The sequence below is a fragment of the Danio rerio genome, chromosome 9 (genome assembly GCF_052040795.2).
Source record: "Danio rerio strain M-AB ecotype USA chromosome 9, GRCz13ab, whole genome shotgun sequence".
Taxonomy (NCBI): Eukaryota; Metazoa; Chordata; class Actinopteri; order Cypriniformes; family Danionidae; genus Danio; species Danio rerio.
The window spans coordinates 1,682,548-1,705,000 of record NC_141029.1 but is presented as its reverse complement, the minus strand read 5'-3'; the positions used below and the strand labels follow the sequence as shown (position 1 = coordinate 1,705,000).

The 22,453-nt window shown below is 38.5% G+C and overlaps 1 protein-coding gene across 2 annotated transcripts in view; it reads right to left on the bottom strand.

The window, feature by feature from the left end:
• The window catches only part of pde11a (phosphodiesterase 11a), a 75,134-nt gene extending 53,690 nt beyond the window's left edge, over positions 1–21,444 (bottom strand). For both annotated transcript variants that reach the window (XR_015499060.1, XM_087267423.1), the window contains exons 1-2: positions 20,510–21,444; positions 15,591–15,749 (exon numbers count right to left, since the gene is read on the bottom strand). Coding sequence is in view for 1 of the 2 variants with exons in the window: in XM_087267423.1 (XP_087123549.1) it covers positions 15,591–15,749; positions 20,510–21,271 (921 nt within the window). In the remaining variant the exon portion in view is untranslated. The remainder of the gene's footprint in view (positions 1–15,590; positions 15,750–20,509) is intronic.
• Positions 21,445–22,453: the final 1,009 nt, after the last annotated feature.

Genomic DNA, 22,453 nt, shown 5'->3' with positions numbered 1-22,453 from the left:
AAAAGGCTACACCTGTCTATATAAGGGCCCAGGGTTGACAGTGCATGTCAAAGCACAAACCAAGCTTGAGGACAAAGGAACTGTCTGTAGATCTCCGGGACAGGATTGCCTGGAGGCACAAGGCTGGGGAAGCTTACAGAAACATTTCTGCTGCTTTGAAAGTTCCAATGAGCACAGCGGCCTCCATCATCGGTAAGTGGAAGATGTTTAACTACCAGGACTCTTTCTAGAGCTGGCTCATCTACGCTGAGTGATCGGGGGAGAAGGGCCTCAGTCAGGGAGGTGATCAATAACCCGATGGTCACTCTGTCTGAGCTCCAGCGTTCTTCTGTGCAGAGAGGAGAACCTTCCAGAAGGACAACCATCTGTGCAGCAATTCACCAATCAGGCATCTGTATGGTAGAGCGGCCAGACTGAAGACACTCCCCGCCTGGAGTTTGCCATGTGAAGGACTCTCAGAGCATCAGAAACTAAACTCTCTGCTCTGATGAGACTCAAACTGAACTCTTTGGAGTGAACGCCAGGCGTTACGTTTGGAGAACAGCAGGCAGCGCTCATCAGCAGGCTAACAGCATCCCTACAGTGAAGCATGGTGGTGTTGGCATCATGCTGTGGGGATGTGTTTCAGCAGCAGGAACTGGAAGACTAGTCAGGGTAGAGGGAAAGATGAATGCAGCGATGTACAGAGACATCCCGAATGAAGACCTGCACAAGAGTGCTCTTGACCTCAGACTGGGGCGACGCTTCATCTTCCAGCAGGAGAATGACCCAAAGCACACCGACAACATATCAATGGAGTGGCTTAAAATAAACTCTGTGAATGTCCTAGAGTGGCCCAGCCAGAGCCCAGACCTAAATCCTATTGAACATCTCTGAAAGGATCTGAAAATGACTGTACACTGTCGCTTCCCATCCAACCTCATAGAGCTTGAGAGGTACTGCAAAGAGGAGTGGGCCAAAATTCCCAAAGATAGGTGTGCCAAGCTTGTGGCATCATATTCAGAAAGTCTTGAGGCTGTAATCGCTGCTAAAGGTGCATCAACAGAGTGTTGAGCAAAGGCTGTGAACACTGATGCACATCTGATTTTACAGCTTTTTATTTTTGTATATATTTGCAACCGTATTGGCAGAACTCACAAAATGTTACCATATTATTTATTAAAGCATGACAATATGTTTTGCTTGTCTAGTAAATGCTTTGTGATTTAAGAATTTTTAGATATTTGGACTTGAAACAAGACTTAAAAATCGAAGAAGAGCAATTTTGCAGAGCAGAGAGCAAAAATGAAGCACTAACATTGAGAATAAGAGTTTCATATTAAAATTCCGTCAGAAAACACCGCCGGAGGACAAGTCAGCGTGACACCACGGAGAAGGCCTGGAGGAATCCGGAGTCGTGGGCAGCGCCGGTAAACGGGTTCTGGAGTAATTGGATTCTGTCTGACTATCCATTAGTCCGGGCTGAACATTGAGTCTGTTTACCACACAGTTAAAGTGTTTAATAAAGAGCGGCTGTGACGTGTACCTGCGGGAGCGATCAACAGATTCTCACAGCGCACTTTCAGCTCATTTACAGCCGTACACTAATGAAAGCTGAGAATTGAGCTCCTGATTCTCACTCCAGCACTGTGAGTCTCCTGAGCTGCACGTGTTTCTCATTTACTTCCTTATTTCTGTTTTATTCTCTCCGTTTGTGTTTCGTGAACATCAGTTTGGTTTCATGTGATCGCAGAAATGTTTACTTTTAAATACAACTACTCCAGTTTGGACGGATTATCTGAGCTGTGGTGAAAAATCGATTCGGAGATTTTCAACATAAGTCTGTTTTCATTTTTTTTACTAAATTATGTAATACTTCTTTTATTTGCTGATTATTTTAATGCATCTTTAAATGTAATCTTAACTGTTAAACACTACATTCAACACTAAATCAAAATACATTTGTGTGCTTTTTAGCATTTAAATATTTTTAGCAGGCGACACAGTGGCGCAGTAGGTAGTGCTGTCGCCTCACAGCAAGAAGGTCGCAGGTTCAAGCCTCAGTTGGGTCAGTTGGCGTTTCTGTGTGGAGTTTGCATGTGCATTCGCGTAGGTTTCATCTGGGTGCTCCGGTTTCCCCCACAGTCCAAACACATGCGCTACAGGGGAATTGGGTAGGCTAAATTGTCCTTAGTGAATGATTGTGAATGAGTGTGTGTGGATGTTTCCCAGAGATGGGTTGTGGCTGGAAGGGCATCCACTGTGTAAAAACATGCTGGATAAGTTGACGATTCATTCCGCTGTGGCGACCCCGGATTAATAAAGTGACTAAGCCAAAAAAAGAAAATGAATAAATGAATATTTTTAATTGATTTTTTATTTATTTTTTATTTTATTTAAGTTAAATAACTACATATATATATATATATATATATATATATATATATATATATATATATATATACAATTGAAGTCAGAATTATTAGCCTCCCTTTGATTTTTTTTTTTTTTTGTCTTATATTTGCCAAATAATGTTTAACAGAGCAAGGAAGTTTTGACAGTATGTCTGATAATGTTTTTTCTTCTGGAGAAAGTCTTATTTGTTTTATTTTGGGGAGAATAAAAGCAGTTTTTAATTTTTTAAACACTAAGGATAAAATTATTAGCCCCATTAAGCTATATTTTACGAAATTATATTTATTATATTTATTAATTTATTTATTAATAAATTATAATAAATATGAATAAATTAATAATATTAATAAATTAATAAATTTATTAATTTATTAATTATATTTATTATATTTATTATATTTTTACGAAATTGTACAATTTTGAAAAGGAGGTGTGGCACCTAACCCCACCCCTAAACCCAACCGTCATTGGGGGATGAGCAAATCGTACTAAATTGTACGATTTAGATCGTACGAATTCATACGAATTAGCCACTAAATCAAAATGTTACGAATTGCCGTGAGATTGTGTTGGAACAAACCATCGTTATACAATCACTTGCCTAATTACCCTAACCTGCCTAGTTGACCTAATTAACCTAGTGAAGCCTTTGAATGTCACTTTAAGCTGTATAGAAGTGTCTTGAAGAATATCTAGTCTAATATTATTTACTGTCATCATGACAAAGAGAAAATAAATCAGTGATTAGAGACGAGTTATTAAAACTATTATGTGCAGAAATGTGCTGAAAAAATCTTTCTATTAAACAGAAATTGGGGAAAAATAATTCAGGGGGGTTAATAATTCTGACTTCAACTGTATATTTACTATTAAGTGACTATAAAGTTTTAATTAGGGCTGCACAATATATCGTTTCAGCATTGATATCGCAATGTGTGTGTCCGCAATAGTCACATCGCAGGATATGGAATATTCAGTTGGGATTATAGTTGATCAGCAATTGAGAATACATGAGAATTGTGGAGTTGTTGCGCAGTATAACCATAGTAAAGCATTTACATGTTTTAAAGGCGTTTCAAGAGAGTGTAAAGCATTTGGAGATGATAACCTACAACATTTGTAATGAAGAGTAATTATAATTGCAATTAGTTTATTATTTTTTGTATACATCATTCACACCCTTAGAATATCACCCTAATCAGTCTAAATGAATGACCACTCCTCCCCCAAATAGAGCAATTTAAAGCCATCTGCTGATATTGTATTCGTATCGCAATATATATTGAAGAAAAAGAAAATATCGCAATGTCAGATTTTTCCAATATCGTACAGCCCTAGTTTTATTCATAATTAAGAGTTTAAGTGGAATAAATAGGCATTAAATTACGGCAGGTGAATGTTAACATTACTTTGATTAAGTCTGAACTTAACTTGAGAGTTAACCTGCCCCGGACCAGGCTAGTTTCCCAGTGTAACGACGGGGAGTGACACCAACAACAGAATGTAGGATCCAATATGCAGGTTTAATCTTTGTCAGGCAAGCAATGGTCAATACAGGTATGTGCGGGCAAATCCAGAGTCGAAGTCAGTAAACAGGCAATGGGTCGAAAGGCAGGCGGCTAAAACGGATAACTAGGATACAAAGCTAGGTTCAGACACGGAGAAACAAGACAGGGAGAAACGCGTTGAAATGTCACTAAACAGTAAACAAGACTCGGCAATGTGAATGAGTGTGTGTGCTGCTTAAATACTGTGTGTAATCAGTCTCTGAAAGTCCTCAGGTGTAAATGTAAATCAAGCTAAATGAGAAAGCAGGTGTGTGGGCGAAGAGCATGTATGAAGTTGTAGTCCAGGAAAAGTGTAGTTCTAAGTGTGTGTGTTTACCAGCGACATCTGGTGGTTGTTCGCTGGTAAACATGACACCCAGCATGAGTTGCCTGAGTAACTGAGTTTGAACTATCGTAAATTTGACTTATGAAACCGAATCCGCCATTAGTAAACCTGACTTACCAAAATAAGCCTGACTTATTCTCTAAGCTTGGTTTATGGAACAGGCCCCTGATCTTGATTTTCAGCACAAAAAAAATTGTTATTCTCATTTTAGCCAGAATCATGCAGCTCTAGTCTAATGTAATGACAAAACGGGTGATCTTGCTGACATTTTAAGATTATAAGGCTGAACGGCATGACATGCCATCAGTCTACAGAGATTTCTCAGTATACCTCTGTTGCAATGAGGAGATCACAATAATTAACCCCGAAAAAGCCAAAGCAAACACTAGCAGATGACCATATAACTGAAATGAATCAATAACAGATTATAAAATGCCCTAATAAATTTATTACTGATAGTTTGGTCATGTTAGTAAATGCATCAACTAATGAAGCATTATTGTAAAGGGTTTCACAATCACACTGTGTGTTTCAATATGATACTATTCTAAAAGCAAGCTGAATGTGAGCGCTCCAGTAGCTTTCTACTCATAATGCTGAAGCAGGAGCTCATCTCTCAGTGGAACTGAAACATCTTCATGAACACGAGAGAGAGAGAGAGAGAGAGAGAGAGAGAGAGAGATTATACATCTGCGTCAGTCTGCTGTGCGTCACTGTCTCTCTCAGAGAATATGATACTGTATTCAACAGACTGTAATTCTTGCTGCCTTTCTGAAAATGCCACTGAAACTCTGAGGACTGTGGCATTTCAACACAAAGAGCAGAGAGTGGTGTCTCGTGTGTCCACACACACACACACACACACACACACACACACACAGTCAGTCAGTTAATGCAGTCACAGTGGCAGTGGGAAAGCGTAGACTCAAAGTAAAGTGTGGAGATATTTCAGATTTCAGTTTTAAATGTTTTGCTGTTTCATGATTAGTTTACTGTTTTTTACCCTAATATTACCATTCATTTTCCTTCATCCCAGTCCCTTAATTCATCAGGGGTCACCACAGCGGAATGAACCGCCAACTATTCCAGCATATGTTTAGTCAGCGGATGCCCTTCCAGCCATAACTCAGTACTGTGAAACACACACACACACACACACTCATACACTACGGCTAATTTAGATCATCAGTTCCCCTATAGCGCATGTGTTTGGACTGTGGGGGAAACCGGAGCACCTGGAGGAAATCCACGCCAACACTGGGAGAACATGCAAACTCCACACAGTAACACCAACTGACCCAGCCAGGACTGGAACCAGCGACCTACTTGCTGTGAGGCCACAGTGCTAACCACTAAGCCACCGTGTTGTGAGTATACGTGGGTAATACTGTAACTAAACAGCATCCATTTGGTTCACTACTTCATCAGCGAACAATGCATGAAATTAAAACAAACAGATGATAAGGATAATAATAATAAACAACTGAGATGAAAGGTCACACTGAAGTCTGATGAATATGTAATCTGCCACATTTGTAAAAATGAAAAAGCAATAATATAAGATAATAATTATTATTTAAACAAATGTAAATTAACTACTTAATTGATTTACATATTTATTCGTTTATATGAAATAAATGTATATAAATTAATACACGATTTAAACGAATAACATTAAATAAACAAAAAATAAGATATTTTAATATGATATAAATAATATTTTAATTAAATATAATTAATCCTTTTGCTTTTGCATGAAATAAAAACAAAGTTGATGTGGTTTACCACTTCATGAATCAACAATACATAAAACTAAAATATAAATTTAATTTGAATGATATATTTGTAATCCAGTCAAAATCTCTTACGTCAGACATCACTTACAAATTGTTTTTAAAGAACTGAAATTTCGTCTTTTCCCTTTTGAAATAACTTTATTTACCCCGTTGGCCTTATTTTAAGGTAAAACTCACTTATTTTGACTCATTACTTCTGTAAACAAGACAATGTTTTTTATCTTGTCTTGAAAACACTTCTTGATTTAAGAATGTGTAGCTATTTAGACTAAAAACAAAACAAAAATCTAAGTAAACCTGAATTTACTTGCAAAAACACAAACCATCCTCATTCCAGTCTGAACAACAATTAATTCTTTCTCCACAAAGCAAACAGAACGGCTCCTCTCCACCCTCTGATTACAATATGTCCACCGCCGTATGTGAAAAAACAACACTAATGTTTGGTGCGGAGAGAAGACTTTGCTGCCAATGCGGACTCTAAAAGTGGCACCTTTGTCTCTGTGGGCTGGAAACAATCGCTGAGTTTTCTCTGTTCTGCTTCTGCAAGAGTTTCATCATTAATTCAGCAGTCGCTAGCATGCACGACATGATCCTAAAGTACAGAGAAAAGCACATCAAATCTCCTCGCGCCGAGCTGGATGTGGACTCAAATGAGCACATGAGGTCATGCAAACACACAAGAGGGAAAGTAATCATTCTGTCATCATAGCAGTCCAGGATCATTGGAAATATGTGCCTTAGCTCCGGGTGCATTTCGTTGCATGTTTCTGATGACAAATCTGCAACAGTGCACTGCCAATATTTCTAAGTTGAAATACGTTACTTAGGGTGTGCCTTGTTGTACGTTTCTGATGAATAATTTACTAGAGGGCGCTGTCTATATTTTTGTGAATTTGAAAAAGTTACTAAGGGTACATTTCTTTGTAAGTTTCTGATGACAAATCCACAAGAGGGTGCTGTCTACATTTTTGCGAATCTGAAATACGTTACTTAGGGTGCGTTTTGTTGCACACAAATCCACAAGAGGGTGCTGTTCAAACTTTGGTAAATCTGAAATACGATACTTAAGGTACATTTTGTTGCACGTTTCTGATGACAAATCCACTAGAGGGAGCTGTCTAGATTTTTGTAAATCTGAAATACGTTACTTAAGGTTCATTTAGTTGCACGTTTCTAATGATAAACCTACTAGAGGCTGCTGTCTACATTTTTGTGAATCTGAAATACATAACTTAGGGTGTGTTCACTGTGCTACGCTTCTGATTTGTCATCAGGCATTTTTTGGGAATCTGTAATACGTTACTTAGGGTACATTTTGTTGTACGTATCTGATGCCAAATCTACTAGAGCAGGGGTCACCAAACTTGTTCCTGGAGGGCCGGTGTCCTGCAGATTTTAGCTCCAATCCTTATCAAACACACCTGAACAAGCTAATCAAGGTCTTACTTGGTATACTTGAAACATCCAGGCAGGTGTGTTGAGGCAAGTTGGAGCTAAACCCTGGAGGGACACCGGCCCTCCAGGTCCAGGATTGGTGACCCCTGTACTAGAGGGTGCTGCCTACATTTTTGAGAATCTGAAATACATTGCTCCGGGTGCGTTTTGTTGTATGTTTTTGCTGACAAACCACTAGAGGGGGCTGTCTACATTTTTGCGTATCTGAAATACGGCACTTTGGGTATGTTTTTTTTGTATGTTTCTGATGACAAATTTACTAGAGGGCGCCGTTAACATTTTTGCGTAAAATACATTGCTCCTGATACGTTTCATTGCACGTTTCTGATGTCAAATCCGCTAAATTGCACTGTCTACATGTTTTGCGATACTGAAATACGTTACTTAATGGTACGTTTTGTTATACGTTTTTGATGTCAAATCCACTAGAAAGCACTGTCTGGATTTTTGGATAAAGTAGATTGCTCCGGATACGTTTTATTGCACGTTCCTGATGAAAAATCCACTAGAGAGTGCTGTATATATTTCTGTGAATCTGAAATACGTCACTTAGGGTACATTTCAGTGTACGTTTATGATTACAAATCCACTAGAGGGCGCTGTCTACATTTTTGCGTATATTACATTGCTTTGGGTCTGTTACGTTGTGTTTCAGATGACAAATCCACTAGAGGGCGCTGCCTACATTTTTGTGTATTTTAAATAGTCTAATTAGCGTTTGTTTTGTTGTACGCTTCTGCATATGTGCACATGCATACACATAAACGCCCACACCCACTCATACATGTATACACATTCTTATACACATACACTTACACACACACGCGTACAAATTCACGCACACAAACACACACATATGCACTAACACACACTCACATATGCATACATACACCCAGCAGGCACACAACATCATAAGAAGCTAATATTAGGTTAGATTTAGGCTGTGATGTCAGGTGACCAAAATTCAATGCCTAGCCAGCATCTAATGACAACGTAACCATGTCCAATAACGTCGTCAAATTACGTTGATATTAGGTTGATTTTAGGTTGTGTTGGAAAGTGACCAAAATCCAGCGACTGATAGATGTCAGAGTGGTAACGTCCGCACAACGTCAAGGTGTGACATGATTAGAAACTCATATTTGGTTAATTTTAGGTTGCAGGGCACCTATGCATATACACACACTCATATACGCAAGTATACAAACTCACGCACACACACATGCAATCATACACACACTTACACAGGCATATAAGCTCACGCACACACACAAACTTACACCCACACACACATTCACACACACACACACACCTCTCGGCACCCCTGACTCCTCTGGACACATTCATTATAGTGTGTGTCAGCGCTGCGCTCACACTGCTTACGCTGAGAAATACGAGACGTCCTGTTCAGCTTTTAACCCACAGCATCTGTTTCATTCACAGAGACGACAGATCAGTGTATTTACCACACAATGACGGAGTGTGGAGCCATCAGACCCAGACCAATCCGAACACACATCTTCATTTCCCAACAGCAACAACAACCGGCCTCATATTCACATGTTCAATGTACATTTAGGGTCTGCAAACTTTTTAATGTGCTGGTGAGGCATCACGTGGCTCAGTGGATGGTAAATACTAGGTAAACTACCTGACAAAAGTCTGGTCGCCTAGTTTTAAGAACAGCAAATAATAAGTTGACTTCTAGTTGATCATTTGGTATCAGAAGTGGCTTATATTAAAGGTAAAAGCCTCTAGATTTTGCTTATTTGAGCACAATAAAATCTGATTATGTCTTGATTATTAAAGATTTCATTAGGACAGTAAGCTCTGACTCTGCTTAGACAAAAGCAACCCAGGCTCATTGTGGAAACGTAGCCCTGCGGACATTTCTGGAGACCGCGATGTACGTGACCGGAGGTACGTATGGCCGCATTTATGGAACAAAATCAATGCCTAAAGTCTTGAATTAAAAAGCTTGTTGAATATCACAAACTGAAAAAAATAATACACCGTATTAACAAGTTCTTGCGTTTTAATGACTTGAATTCCAGGGTTTGTATTTTTAGGTCCTGAAATTTAACATATCTGTTTATTTAAGCTGTGAATATTTCAACGAAAAATATTTCAAACACGTTTTCATACTTAAAAATTCAATAATTCATATTCAATTTTCAGATTTCACTTACAAAATATTCAATACCCTTTAAAAATACGATGTATAATATTCAAAAGGTCATTTTCAGTTCATTTTATTTCAGTTCAAATATTCGCTTCCATAAATTCAGTGGATCAAATTCGACTGTTAAAATTCAACATTACATCCGGGAACTGCAGGAGAAGCAATAGATTGCCGATTGAAGATCGCCAGCTGCTCTAGCTTTCACCAGCAGGTGGAGATGGAATAATGTAAGATTTTTAACCCAGTAAACAGGCGAGAAAAAGCCTAATAAAGGCAAAAAAGTAGCATTCAATTTTAATATCAATGCCTTGGACATTATAAATAATAAAAAGTATGAGTAAAATGAGTAAATGAGGGTTTAGTCATTTATATTTGCCCTTATGTAACGGAAGCCAGCTGGTGATCGCGTAAAGCTCACCCCTCGGATCCAGGGACAGACGTTGTTCTCCAATCTTATCGGAGCTTGTCTCCCATGCTGGCTCTTACCTGCTCGGACCGGTGCGGTTACTTGCACATAAACCGTCTTTTGATGAATATGATGTTACACATTGTCTATCTTTATTGACTCTTTCTTCCATAGACGCAAAGTATTATATTGACAGCTAAAGAATATAAACGTAAGAGAAACAGGAGAGGAAATATTATAATAATAATACAAAATAGATAAACATTGACAGGGCTAAGAACAATTACGAACAAAGATTTTCAAAACCAGAGAGATTTTATGAGAATGTCACAAAACAGTTTACTTGGAAATGTTAAACAGAGAGTTCAGGTATGATTTAAGGTTGGTTATGGATGGGGCGTCTGATTTAAAATAATTTAACATGCGAATGCATTAAAGGGGCGTCTTCAGTTATTCACACAGAACCGTCTAATATGGCATAATAAGGAGTAATTTTGCGCTGTTTAAACGCAGCTATGTCAGGATTGGGATAGGTTATAATTTAATTGTTTAAATTATGATTGTTATTATTATTTTATGACATGTATTTGGGCTATGCGATTAAATAAGTCATCCGTGATTCTAAATTAATATTTCTATTTATCCTTTTTAGCTATCACTTTGCTATCGTCTTTCTCTTCTTTTTTTTCTAGTTTTTGGGGTTCTGCCACGGTTAAATGTTTGCAAAATGTCTTTGGTTTGTCCAGAATATTGCTTTTCCTCTAAAATAGAGACGAAGCAGAAGGAAAATGAATGAATTGATGAATTAATGAAATGATTGACGTTTTTATGCATGTGCTGTGCGGCTTGCTCACGACAAAGTCGAACGAGTGGCCGCGAGCTCCGGTGGCCAGTCAGAGCCAGCGCCGCATATCAAACTGATTAAGAGATGCTGGATGGCTGTCAATATATGATAGGAATTCTTCCAAAGTTTCAGATGACATCTGGGCGTGTGCATAATAATGTAAAATGAAAGTGAAAGTCATGACATTTGGCCAAGCATAAGAATAGCCTAAAAGAGTGTTTCGATTATTATATTAATCATGACATATGTCATGCTTGGGCTTATATGAATAACACCTCGCTGTTTACCATTTCCGAAAGTGGAGCTGACGTCGGCGCGAAATTGCTTGTATAATTGTAAAAAGAGTGATGAATATTAATGGATTTCTTATATCTGTCATTTCTGATAATATAATTGATTTAGTGTGAGCTTATGAGTTTCCAACACAGCAAAAATGCATCCAGAATCCTAAACCAATAACTTTGTCAAGCAAAAATTTGGATTTTATAAGCTACTGATTTTTTTTAAAAAACAAGAAAAAAGAAACTATTAGCTACCCTAGCAATTGTTTATTTAAATATGATCATCTCAAAATATAAAATAAAAACATAATGGTTTGACTTTGTGAAATCATAAAACACACTTGCAGAAAAGAGTTATAAATGAGCAAATACATTCTCTCCAGTAGATGGCGATTAAAGCTCAGTAATACCCCATGAGGATGAATTGAGCTGCTTTGCAGGAACCCCTCAACCACGCATGTCAAACCACGCATTATAAACATTAATCTTATGAAACTAGCTCAAGTGACAACTATATTAAGTTTAAACCAGTTTAAATAAGTTTATATGTTTAATAACTGCAAAAAAGATCAACATAGCTAATCATAAAATACAAACGGTCGCTGAAAAGTTATAAATAACGGTTTTCTCGTTTAATAAAAACAAAGTCAGTTATAACTGCCTATTATCAAACGACAGGCGACTCATTTTATTAGTTATCATTGGCTGCGACATTGCCACTTTTGCGTTATTACCTTTTTTCTCGCCTATAGGCTACAACAATAATCTGGACAAACTAAGACATTTGGCAAACGTTTAACCATGGCAGAACCCCAAAAATTAGAAAAAATGTCATACAATAATAATATTAACAATCATAATAATAATTTAAATGATGAAAATGTATAACCTATCCCAATCCTGACATAGCTGCGTTTAAACAGCGCAAAATTACTCCTTATAGTTATGCCATATTAGACGGTTCTGTGTGAATAACTGAAGACGCCCCTTTAATGCATTCGCATGTTAAATTATTTTAAATCAGACGCCCCATCCATAACCAACCTTAAATCATACCTGAACTCTCTGTTTAACATTTCCAAGTAAACTGTTTTGTGACATTCTCATAAAATCTCTCTGGTTTTGAAAATCTTTGTTCGTAATTGTTCTTAGCCCTGTCAATGTTTATCTATTTTGTATTATTATTATAATATTTCCTCTCCTGTTTCTCTTACGTTTATATTCTTTAGCTGTCAATATAATACTTTGCGTCTATGGAAGAAAGAGTCAATAGCATCATATTCATCAAAAGACGGTTTATGTGCAAGTAACCGCACCGGTCCTATCGAGCCAGCATGGGAGACAAGCTCCGATAAGATTGCAGAACAACGTCTGTCCCTGGATCCGAGGGGTGAGCTTTACGCGATCACCAGCTGGCTTCCGTTACATAAGGGCAAATATAAATGACTAAACCCTCATTTACTCATTTTACTCATACTTTTTATTATTTATAATGTCCAAGGCATTGATATTAAAATTGAATGCTACTTTTTTGCCTTTATTAGGCTTTTTCTCGCCTGTTTACTGGGTTAAAAATCTTACATTATTCCATCTCCACCTGCTGGTGAAAGCTAGAGCAGCTGGCAAACTTCAATCGGCAATCTATTGCTTCTCCTGCAGTTCCCGGATGTAATGTTGAATTTTAACAGTCGAATTTGATCCACTGAATTTATGGAAGCGAATATTTGAACTGAAATAAAATGAACTGAAAATGACCTTTTGAATATTATACATCGTATTTTTAAAGGGTATTGAATATTTTGTAAGTGAAATCTGAAAATTGAATATGAATTATTGAATTTTTAAGTATGAAAACGTGTTTGAAATATTTTTCGTTGAAATATTCACAGCTTAAATAAACAGATATGTTAAATTTCAGGACCTAAAAATACAAACCCTGGAATTCAAGTCATTAAAACGCAAGAACTTGTTAATACGGTGTATTATTTTTTTCAGTTTGTGATATTCAACAAGCTTTTTAATTCAAGACTTTAGGCATTGATTTTGTTCCATACGCATTTCGCTTTTTTTTCAAGCAAACGCTACGGGGCGGTGTAACACCGCTCGCCGGCTGTTTAGGGAAGGTTGAGGAAGAGGGTGGCTGGGTCGCCCGCCCAGTCAATCGTTCAGTTATTTAGTCAGTCTGATGGACGGTCACTCGACAGCGGCCTCCGGCGGCTTTTCACGCGAGAACAGCGCGGGCTCCCGAGATTCACGAAAACAAAAACTACACAAACACGTACCCCCCAGGACGTATTTCGAGGTCTCCAGAAACGTCCGCAGGGCTACGTTTCCAGAATGAGCCTGAGTTTCTGGAGACCGCGATTTACGTGGCCGGAGGTATGTACATACACGTTTAGTTTTTTTTCGAGCGAACGCTCCGCTCCGCCCCTCCTCTTCGCGCTCGCCGGCCGACGGCTCGCCTCCGAGTGGAGGGCTTTCCTGATGCAATCAGTTTGTCCGCTTAGCTCACAGCGTTGCGTCGGCGGAGCGGAGGCCCCAGAGGAGGAGGAGGAGCCGGAGTCGGCCGCGGTGGACGACGACCGGGATCGAGTCCGGGGAACAGCAGGTTCCGGAAATCAGGTAAGACGAAAAACGGAATCCGAAAAATAAGGGCGAGAACGCGGCGGGATCCGAAAACGTGGTCGAAATCGAAGACGAGGGCTTTTGCTTTTTTCTTTTTTTTTTTTGGACGGCTTTTGCGAACCGTCGCCCGGGTTTAGGGAAGGAGGAGGAGGAAGGCCGGGTCGGCCGATCTTTTCGTGCGAGAACGGCGCCGGCGCGAACGGCGTGCAAAAAGAGACGTGAAAAAGCGCGCACAGCAGCCTCTCGCGGATCCGCGAAAACAAAAAACGCTCGAATACATACCTCCCGGGACGTAAATCGCGGTCCGCAGAAATGTCCGCGGGGCTACGTTTATACAATGAGCCCGGGTTGGGTGTTTTTCAAATTTTGATTTCACACAGACTTTAAGGTGGTCTGGCATGTTACAGCTGAGGTGTGCATGTGTGCGGTGCCACTGTTATATTTCATTATATCCACATTTTTCCCCAGTAGGTTTAGTACTGCAGTGTCATCAGAGCATTTCATAATGTAATTATTCTCATGTAAATTAAAACAATCATTGGTATGTAAAGTAAACAGGATAGGACAGCATACGCAACCCTGAGGTGCACCTACACTAGTTACTCTAACATTGGAAAGTGTATCGTTTACCTTAACACACTGAGTGCAATTTGATAGAAAGTAAAATAATACAAGCATTCATATTAAGCTTAAAGTATTGATTTAAGGTGATCTGGTGCATTACGGCTGAAATGTGTGCTTGCGGTGTCACTGGAGCTGCTGTAAACAGAGCAGTTGGGCTCGGGGGTTTCAGCAGCCGCCGCTGATTAATGACTCTGCCATGCGAGAACTGCTCCTGTGTTCGTAAAGTCTTCATTCTCACTGAAGGTCAACATTAATGAGACACTTTATTTCTTCTTCGGGATAGCGTGGCGTGCTTGACCACGCGGCCTTAATCCAGAACAAGCGATGACAAGGGCAACTCACGCTAACTGTTCCACTTTACACAGCATGTCATGAACACTCGACACTGCAGTGACAGCTCTGTTACATAAACACACACGCTCAGACGTCAGCGCAAGATACACACTGAAGCACAACTAGATTTAATATTATAATATATATTAATATACATATATATACAGTTGAAGTCAGAATTATTAGCACCCCTGAATTATTATCACCCTTGTTATTTTTTCCCCAATTTCTGTTTAATGGAGGGAAGATTGTTTCAGCACATTTCTAAGCTCATCTCTAATAATTGATTTATTTTATCTTTGCTATGCTGACAGTAAATAATATTAGACTAGATATTCTTCAAGACACTTCTATACAGCTTAAAGTGACATTTAAAGGCTTCACTAGGGTAATTAGGTCAACTATGCAGGTTAGGGTAATTAGGCAAGTTATTCTATAATGATGGTTTGTTCTGTAGACTATCGAAAAAAAATTAGCTCAAAGGGGATAATATTTTGTCCCAAAAATAGTTTTTAAAAAATTCAAAACTGCTTTTATTCTAGTCGAAATAAAACAAATAAGACTTTTTCTAAAAGAAAAAATATTATCAGACATCCTGTGAAAATTTCCTTGCTCTTTTAAATATCATTTGGGAAATATTTAAAAAAGAATAAAAAAATCAAAAGGGGGCTAATAATTCTGACTTCAACTGTATACATAATATTATGATTTTTCCAGCATTTTTCCTGAGCATAAAGCATTGCGCAAGCAGTACCTTCTCGTCATCTTGGGTGAACAGCGCTCCATTGGGGCTCTTGTTGATGGCCTGTGCGACCCCGATGACCTCTCCGTCACTGTTATGTATAGGCATGCACAGAAGAGACTTGGTTTTATATCCGGTGAGTTTATCAATCTCGTCACTGAAACGATGGTCCTGTAAAAGAGGAGAAAGAGGAGAAAAACTTACATGCTGTAAAAACAAGCTTTTCTTACTTAAATGAAGTGAGTTTTTCCTTAAAACAAGCATAATAATCTGCCAATGGCATCAGTGAAATTATGTTATTTAAAAACGGACGGCACGATTATTGTGCTGACCCCATTGGCAGATTATTTCGCTTGTTTTAAGGGAAAACTCACTTCATTTTGACTTAAATTCTGACAATATTATTTGCTTGTCAAGGCTTCTTGATTTAGGAATATTTTAGATTTTTGGACTAGAATCGAGATCAAATCTCTAAGTGAGAAAAGCATTTATTTAGCAGTACTGAAATCTGATTATAAGAAGCTAAACTGAGTAAAGGGTCTGACATTAAAACGATTTATTTTATTATTTTATTTTGCACTCTTCCACTCACCAAGGTTACATTAATTTGCTTAAAAATGCAGTTAGAAAATATGCACTCATGTAGCTTTAATATTAGTATAATATTAGTTTGATATCATTAGTTTAATATCAAGTTGATATTACTTAACTGGAAAAAAAAAATTCCCCCTACTGTGCCTCACACAGGTGAGTGGGCCTGACAAACCACCTGCAGAAAACACACTGTTTCATTTCTCTGGCTCCATTTTTACTGTCTGTTATATATGACCCAATTACAATTTTTTTGCTGATGTGACACAGATCGGATCTGTTGTATGACCGTGCAAACACGAAAAAAACGCATGCATTCGAATATTCAGAGATCGGATGTGTGACAATGCGACTATCATGTAAACAGATCAGAAGAGCATGTGTGGAGACAACGGTAAAAGACAACAACAGAGGAAACACGGAGGAGGAAAGTGGTTAGTCGCCACAATTTGCTCCCACCAGACCTGAGATCTCTCTCGATCCCACAAATTCCTCTGAATGGTGGAGGACACCATATATAAACCACAGGCGCAAGCTGCGATGACGGCCCTTTCCCTCCTCCTCCGCCCTAAAATCATTTTACAGTTGAGGGAACTTTGCATATTTCGCAGAACTAAGAACAAGACAAGTTCTTCCATCGTGGCTATAGTGTGGCGCAGATGCTAGAACCCATTGTGAATTGTGAATCACACATTGTGAATTGTATGGCAAGTGTAAACACATGAATCAGATATGGGTCAAAAATAAAAGAACGTGTAAACGGACACGCAAAAAAATCATATATATATGGGTAATTCTTCAACTACGGGCACTTTTATGTCCTTTGATATGTATAATTTTGTTCAAATTCCTCTTTCTTTGTCAAACTAACATTAAAACCTACTTTAAAAAAGTGTACTAGCTTTCTATTATATACTTTTTATATTATTCAACCTCATTTTAGGTGTCAAAATCACCGTTTTCACCTTGTTGCACACTCAGAGTTTTAAACTCCAACAATAAAAATAACATTTTAAAATATTGTTTATCTGGTATCTGTTGATGTATCTTAATGAACTTGTGAAATAAGTTAAATATTTATACAAAATACAGCTGTCGCACACTACCAGTGTCATTTACAGTCAAGTAGTGTTCATATATATATATATATATATATATATATATATATATATATATATATATATATATATATATATATATATATATATATATATATATATATATATATATATATATATATATATATATATATATATATATATAAATGCTATAGCTACAGACACTAGGGGCCATGGTCATTAGCCTCCTTGTTAGAGCAACCGACTCCCATGCGGAAGGTCGCCAGCTTGATTCTAGCTTGGAGTGGGTTGGATGGCGAAGGACCGGCAGGGTTACAGTGGTGCCGTGACCCGGATGGGAGTGAGGTTTAGAGGGGGATGAGTGTACCAAAGGCCAGCTAGTAAGTGCTGTTCAGGTAAACCTCACTCCTCTGACCTCTAAAGGTGCTCTAGCGACAGACACTAGGGGCCATGGTCTTTAGCCTCCTTGTTAGAGCAACCAACTCCCATGCGGAAGGTCGCCGATTCGATCCCAGCTTAGAACGGGTCAGGTGGAGCAGGACCGGCGAGGGATATATATATATATATATATATATATATATATATATATATATATATAATGCAAATTATTCATGTTTGAAAGTAATAAATACACTTTATTCACTGTAAAAAAAATCAATTACATTTTTTTTTCCACTAAAATTTCACATTTAATTTTTTCTGCAATGTTATTTGCTTCAGAGAAAAAAATTCCACACCAATTTTGGTGTGTATAATAACTTATTAATGCTGTGTATTACGACCTCTCGCTATTGTGAATAAATATTAATGAATAATGTTCACACTGAGCCTCTTTTCACGCTCATGTCTCCATCTGGTCTCAGAAATGCTGCGTTTTACTGCTGTAAATAATGCAGTTTTAATCACCTGCTTGGCTTGCTAAATGAAAAGGCAAGCGCAGATTGACAGACTAATTAGAGAAACTGCGAGCTGACATTATCATCATCATCATCATCATCATGGCTATACCTGAATGAAGTCGCTCTAAGCTGATCGATTGGCTGATCAATACTCCGATACTCTCACACAACTCATTATTTCACCGAGGCCTTTCATGGATTTTGCGGATAATCAAAGCAAAGCGTGGGGTCAGGGGTCAGAGTAAAATACCCAGCTCTCGGTGTGAAGACTCATTAACCGTATGCCGTGTGTGTGACCTCTACGCAAAGCCGGCTGTCAAAAAATGCTAATGCTTTCCTGACACTAACATCAAATGAGAATCGGGGGGGACTAAAATGCTGGAAAATATAGAGGTTTTGTCTAATTTCTACATTGTAAAAGATAAATGAGCAGTTTTCCATATTTTGTGTTTCATGTTTTTATTTTTTTCCCAGTTTATTTCTGCTTTTGAGTTGCATTATGGGATCTTGAATTTTCTACCAGCAACTTTTAAGCTTTAAAAGTTAGACTTTTGTTGTCATCTATATTCGTTTGCAGTGCTATATTTGTACTTTATTAAGTAATATTAAGTCAGCATAATTAAGGGCGTGGCCACTTGAGTGACAGCTAGGTCTTGCTAGTCGCCGTCACATCACCTCAGCTGATTCCGGCTGATTAGCTGCTGAACTCAGCATATATATTGTATTTCTGTGTTGTTTTATGAGGCCTTACACAGTCAACTGCCTTTTTGGGATTATTTCCTACAGTTATCAGATGATATGGCATGCTGAGTGCACTTAAATGTGCTCACAAACCATTCACATGGCCATTTCCCAGGTGAGTGAAATTATATTTATGCCATCTCTATAAAGGTATTTGTTTTATTTAGGATAATTTATCAATCATAATGTTCTTTAGTACTGTAATGCACTCCAGAATCTGACAGATTGATTAGTTACAGGCTCTAGAACTGTCATCTGAAGCGTTGTTATACAGTGTTATGCCTGGAGTTCATCAATAGCCTTGCATTTACTAACAACGACTATATCTGAAGTGTTTGGAAGTAATTTGCGTTTTCCTCCTGTAGGAAAATGTCATAAGAGCAATGTTTTGAGGCTCAGTGTGTTACAGCAGTGTTTTTAAAAGACTAAACACTTTATTAGTATAGTGTACAATCAAGCACATGTGGCCAGAACACAAACAAGTCGCAGGTACTTATTAAGTATTAAGCGTTTCTCCCAAAGAAAAGCCCGTCTAAGAAAAATGCTAGCAGGAGTTTGTATCTCCGCTCACGCTCCGCCTCTTTGCCCTTTTATGGTTATCCCCGGTTAGCGCGATTACATGCAAACAAAATAGCAACAATTGGCCACGCCCACTTGTAGCTTAATTTGTGCTTATCAGAAACCTACGGGTGACGTCACGGATACTACATCATCTTTTACTGTCTGTGCAAAAACCTTGTAACATTTTCTGTTATTTTACACACTTATTTATCTCTAGATATTATTTATTATACTTTATAGTATTTAAAACAACTAAAAGGTCAATGAAATCTTTTTTTTTTTTATACATCACGCAAAAGCCGCAAAAATATGCTTTTCATTGATGTAAGGTTGGTTATACACTCTCAGAAATAAAGGTACGCAAGCTGTCACTGGAGGGGATACACACTGATATGATGTTCATATTTTAGTTCTGTTTTTTGAAGTCTGTATAAGATTTCTAAACGAATTTATCCTCTAAACTGACTTAAAACTGTTAACATATACCTTATAAAATTTAATTAGAACATGATTTAAAAATCTTATGGTAGAGGAATTTTGAGAAATCACAAGATAAACAAGATAAGATAGACTTTTTGACTTTTTGTGTGATCTCTCAACAAAATTCCTCTACTATAAGATCTTTTAATCATGGTCTAAGTTAATTTTATAAGATATGCAACCAGTTTTAAGTCAGTTTAACATAATATAAGTTCAATGGACTCATTGGGTAAATTTGATTCTGCTTAAACAATTAAGGCAACCAAGATTTTTTTGTACAGTGTAAGCTACTGATATGCACACATTAAGCTGCTATATGTGAATATAATGTTCACGTACATTTTTGATTATACTTTTTTTTATTCTGTAGAAGACTTCTTGAAGAATCCAGTAACTTATGACTTGTTTTTGACTCAAAAAAATCCAAAGATAAAAAAAGATTTCAACTGATACGCATTGTATACGCACTAATACCTACTGATACACACTTATTACTCTATGTACACGCAGACTGTCCACCTCCTTATTATTTATTCCCCCTTTTATTCGCACAAGAAGCAAAGACTCCAGCAGCATTCACCTGATAGGCATCGGGGATGTTGACGGTCTCCCCGTGCTCGGCCACATACCCGATGATGCCCTTTCCCCAGGGCACCTGCACCTCATCCGAGTTGCTCAGCGATGGCAGCACAGTGGTCCCCGCGTGCACATCAAAAAACTTAGACACCAAAGTCTTCTTATTAGTCGGACCCTCCACCAAAAACAGCGAGCAGCGGTCGGCGTCCACCATAATGCACACGAACACCAGGATCTTATAGCTGAGGCTGGTCAGATCCAGGTCGTTGGAGATGTCTTTGACGAGCTCCAGGAAAAACTCCCGCTCGTTGTGCTCTTTTAGGTAGTATTTGTAGTCTACAGCGGTGGACGGGTATTGAGGGATGTTGACCCGGGACTCCAGCAGCGCGGAGAGGATGTGCGCGGTGGTCGGCGGTAAGGAGCTGGCTTTACGCAGCAGCGCGCGCCTCCGCATGCTGGTCAGCGGCTCCTGGGCTCTGGAGTTCACATGCTCGTCGTAAGTCCTGTTCGCGTTGATGGCTTTGGACCTGGCGAAGGTCTTCCGAAGCTCTTTCTGCGACGCCCGTCTCTGCAGCCCGTCTCCGCGGCTCGCCCAGCTGTCCTTCGCGCACGCGCTCGCCGCTTTCTCCGGAGTTTTCGGATGGCTCTTCATCCACTTTTCCACCATGCTCGCTTTGCCCTTTCTATTCAGGTAGTCCTCCAGCAATTCCGGGTGCTCATCCAAGAAAGTTTCGACGTCCGAAAACACCATGTTTGCCCCGGCCATCGCTGCTGTTATTTAGTCATCCGCGGATGACACTCCAGATACCGAACGCGCGCTCGTTTATCCGAATCAAAGTTCAAACAGCGGCCGCTCCTCGTGAAAAACGCGCGGAAGTTCAGCGGCGGTGCCATTGAAGCATGTTTTGGGAGTGACGACGGACGGACGGAGCGGATTCTGAAAGCAGCGCCGGTGTGATGATGCGACAGAGCGCTTCGCAGGTGCACCGCTGACGTCACGAGCACGCAATCGCATCCAGCCTCTCACGAGTCTCCTCACAACTGGATACAGAGTATCGGCTGCTGGACATGCGCACTGCACTATTGCATGACTTTGGATGTGGTGTATTTTGAATAAATGTATTTATTCTTCAAGGCCTGAAGACAAAGTCCAGAATTTGGCCCCTATATGAGCTTATTTGTCCCATTTTTGACAGTATGCGATCTTAAATTACAAAATTAACCAACAGAAGAAGTTTTTAAGAAGAATAACCAATAAAATAGCCAATAAAAGCAGGCTTTTATTATTTAAATGGACAAATTCTGACTGAGGAAATGAGCTGGCCAGTTTGTTATTTGCCTTTAGGCTATAGTTTTAGTTTTAAAACAAGTTTTAACAAATTCCCTTTTTGTTTTTTTTTGTTTTTATGATGGATAACAATAAATTAGCATTTAAAAATAAGTATTTTTCATGTTTCTAAAATTCTGATCTCATTACATTATATATAAAACTGTAATAACTTACCGTTTAAATGCACATTTGTGAAACAAAAAATATTATGATAAGCACTTTGACAAAAATAGGAAGTATTTTTATTGCATCAAAAATGATAACCATACACTCTCAGAAAAAAAGGACTCAGTGGTACAAATAATGTTCCTTGAGGGCCAGTTTTGTACCTAAAAGGTACCTAAAAAGGTAGACTCTCAGAAATAAAGGTACAGGAGCTGTCACTGCGCGGTTCATTTGAGGTACCATTATGGACCCTTTAGGTACAAATATGTATCTTTTGAAGAGGTACTGACCCAGTGACAGGTCCATTTACTTTTGAGAGTGTAGATAATGATTTTGTATTTAATATTCTAATGAATTTTGGCATTAAAGAAATCTGTAATTTTTATCTAGTTTTTATCTGTTGCTACAAATACACCAGAGCAGCAGAACACTGATTTCTGTTCAAGGGTCACA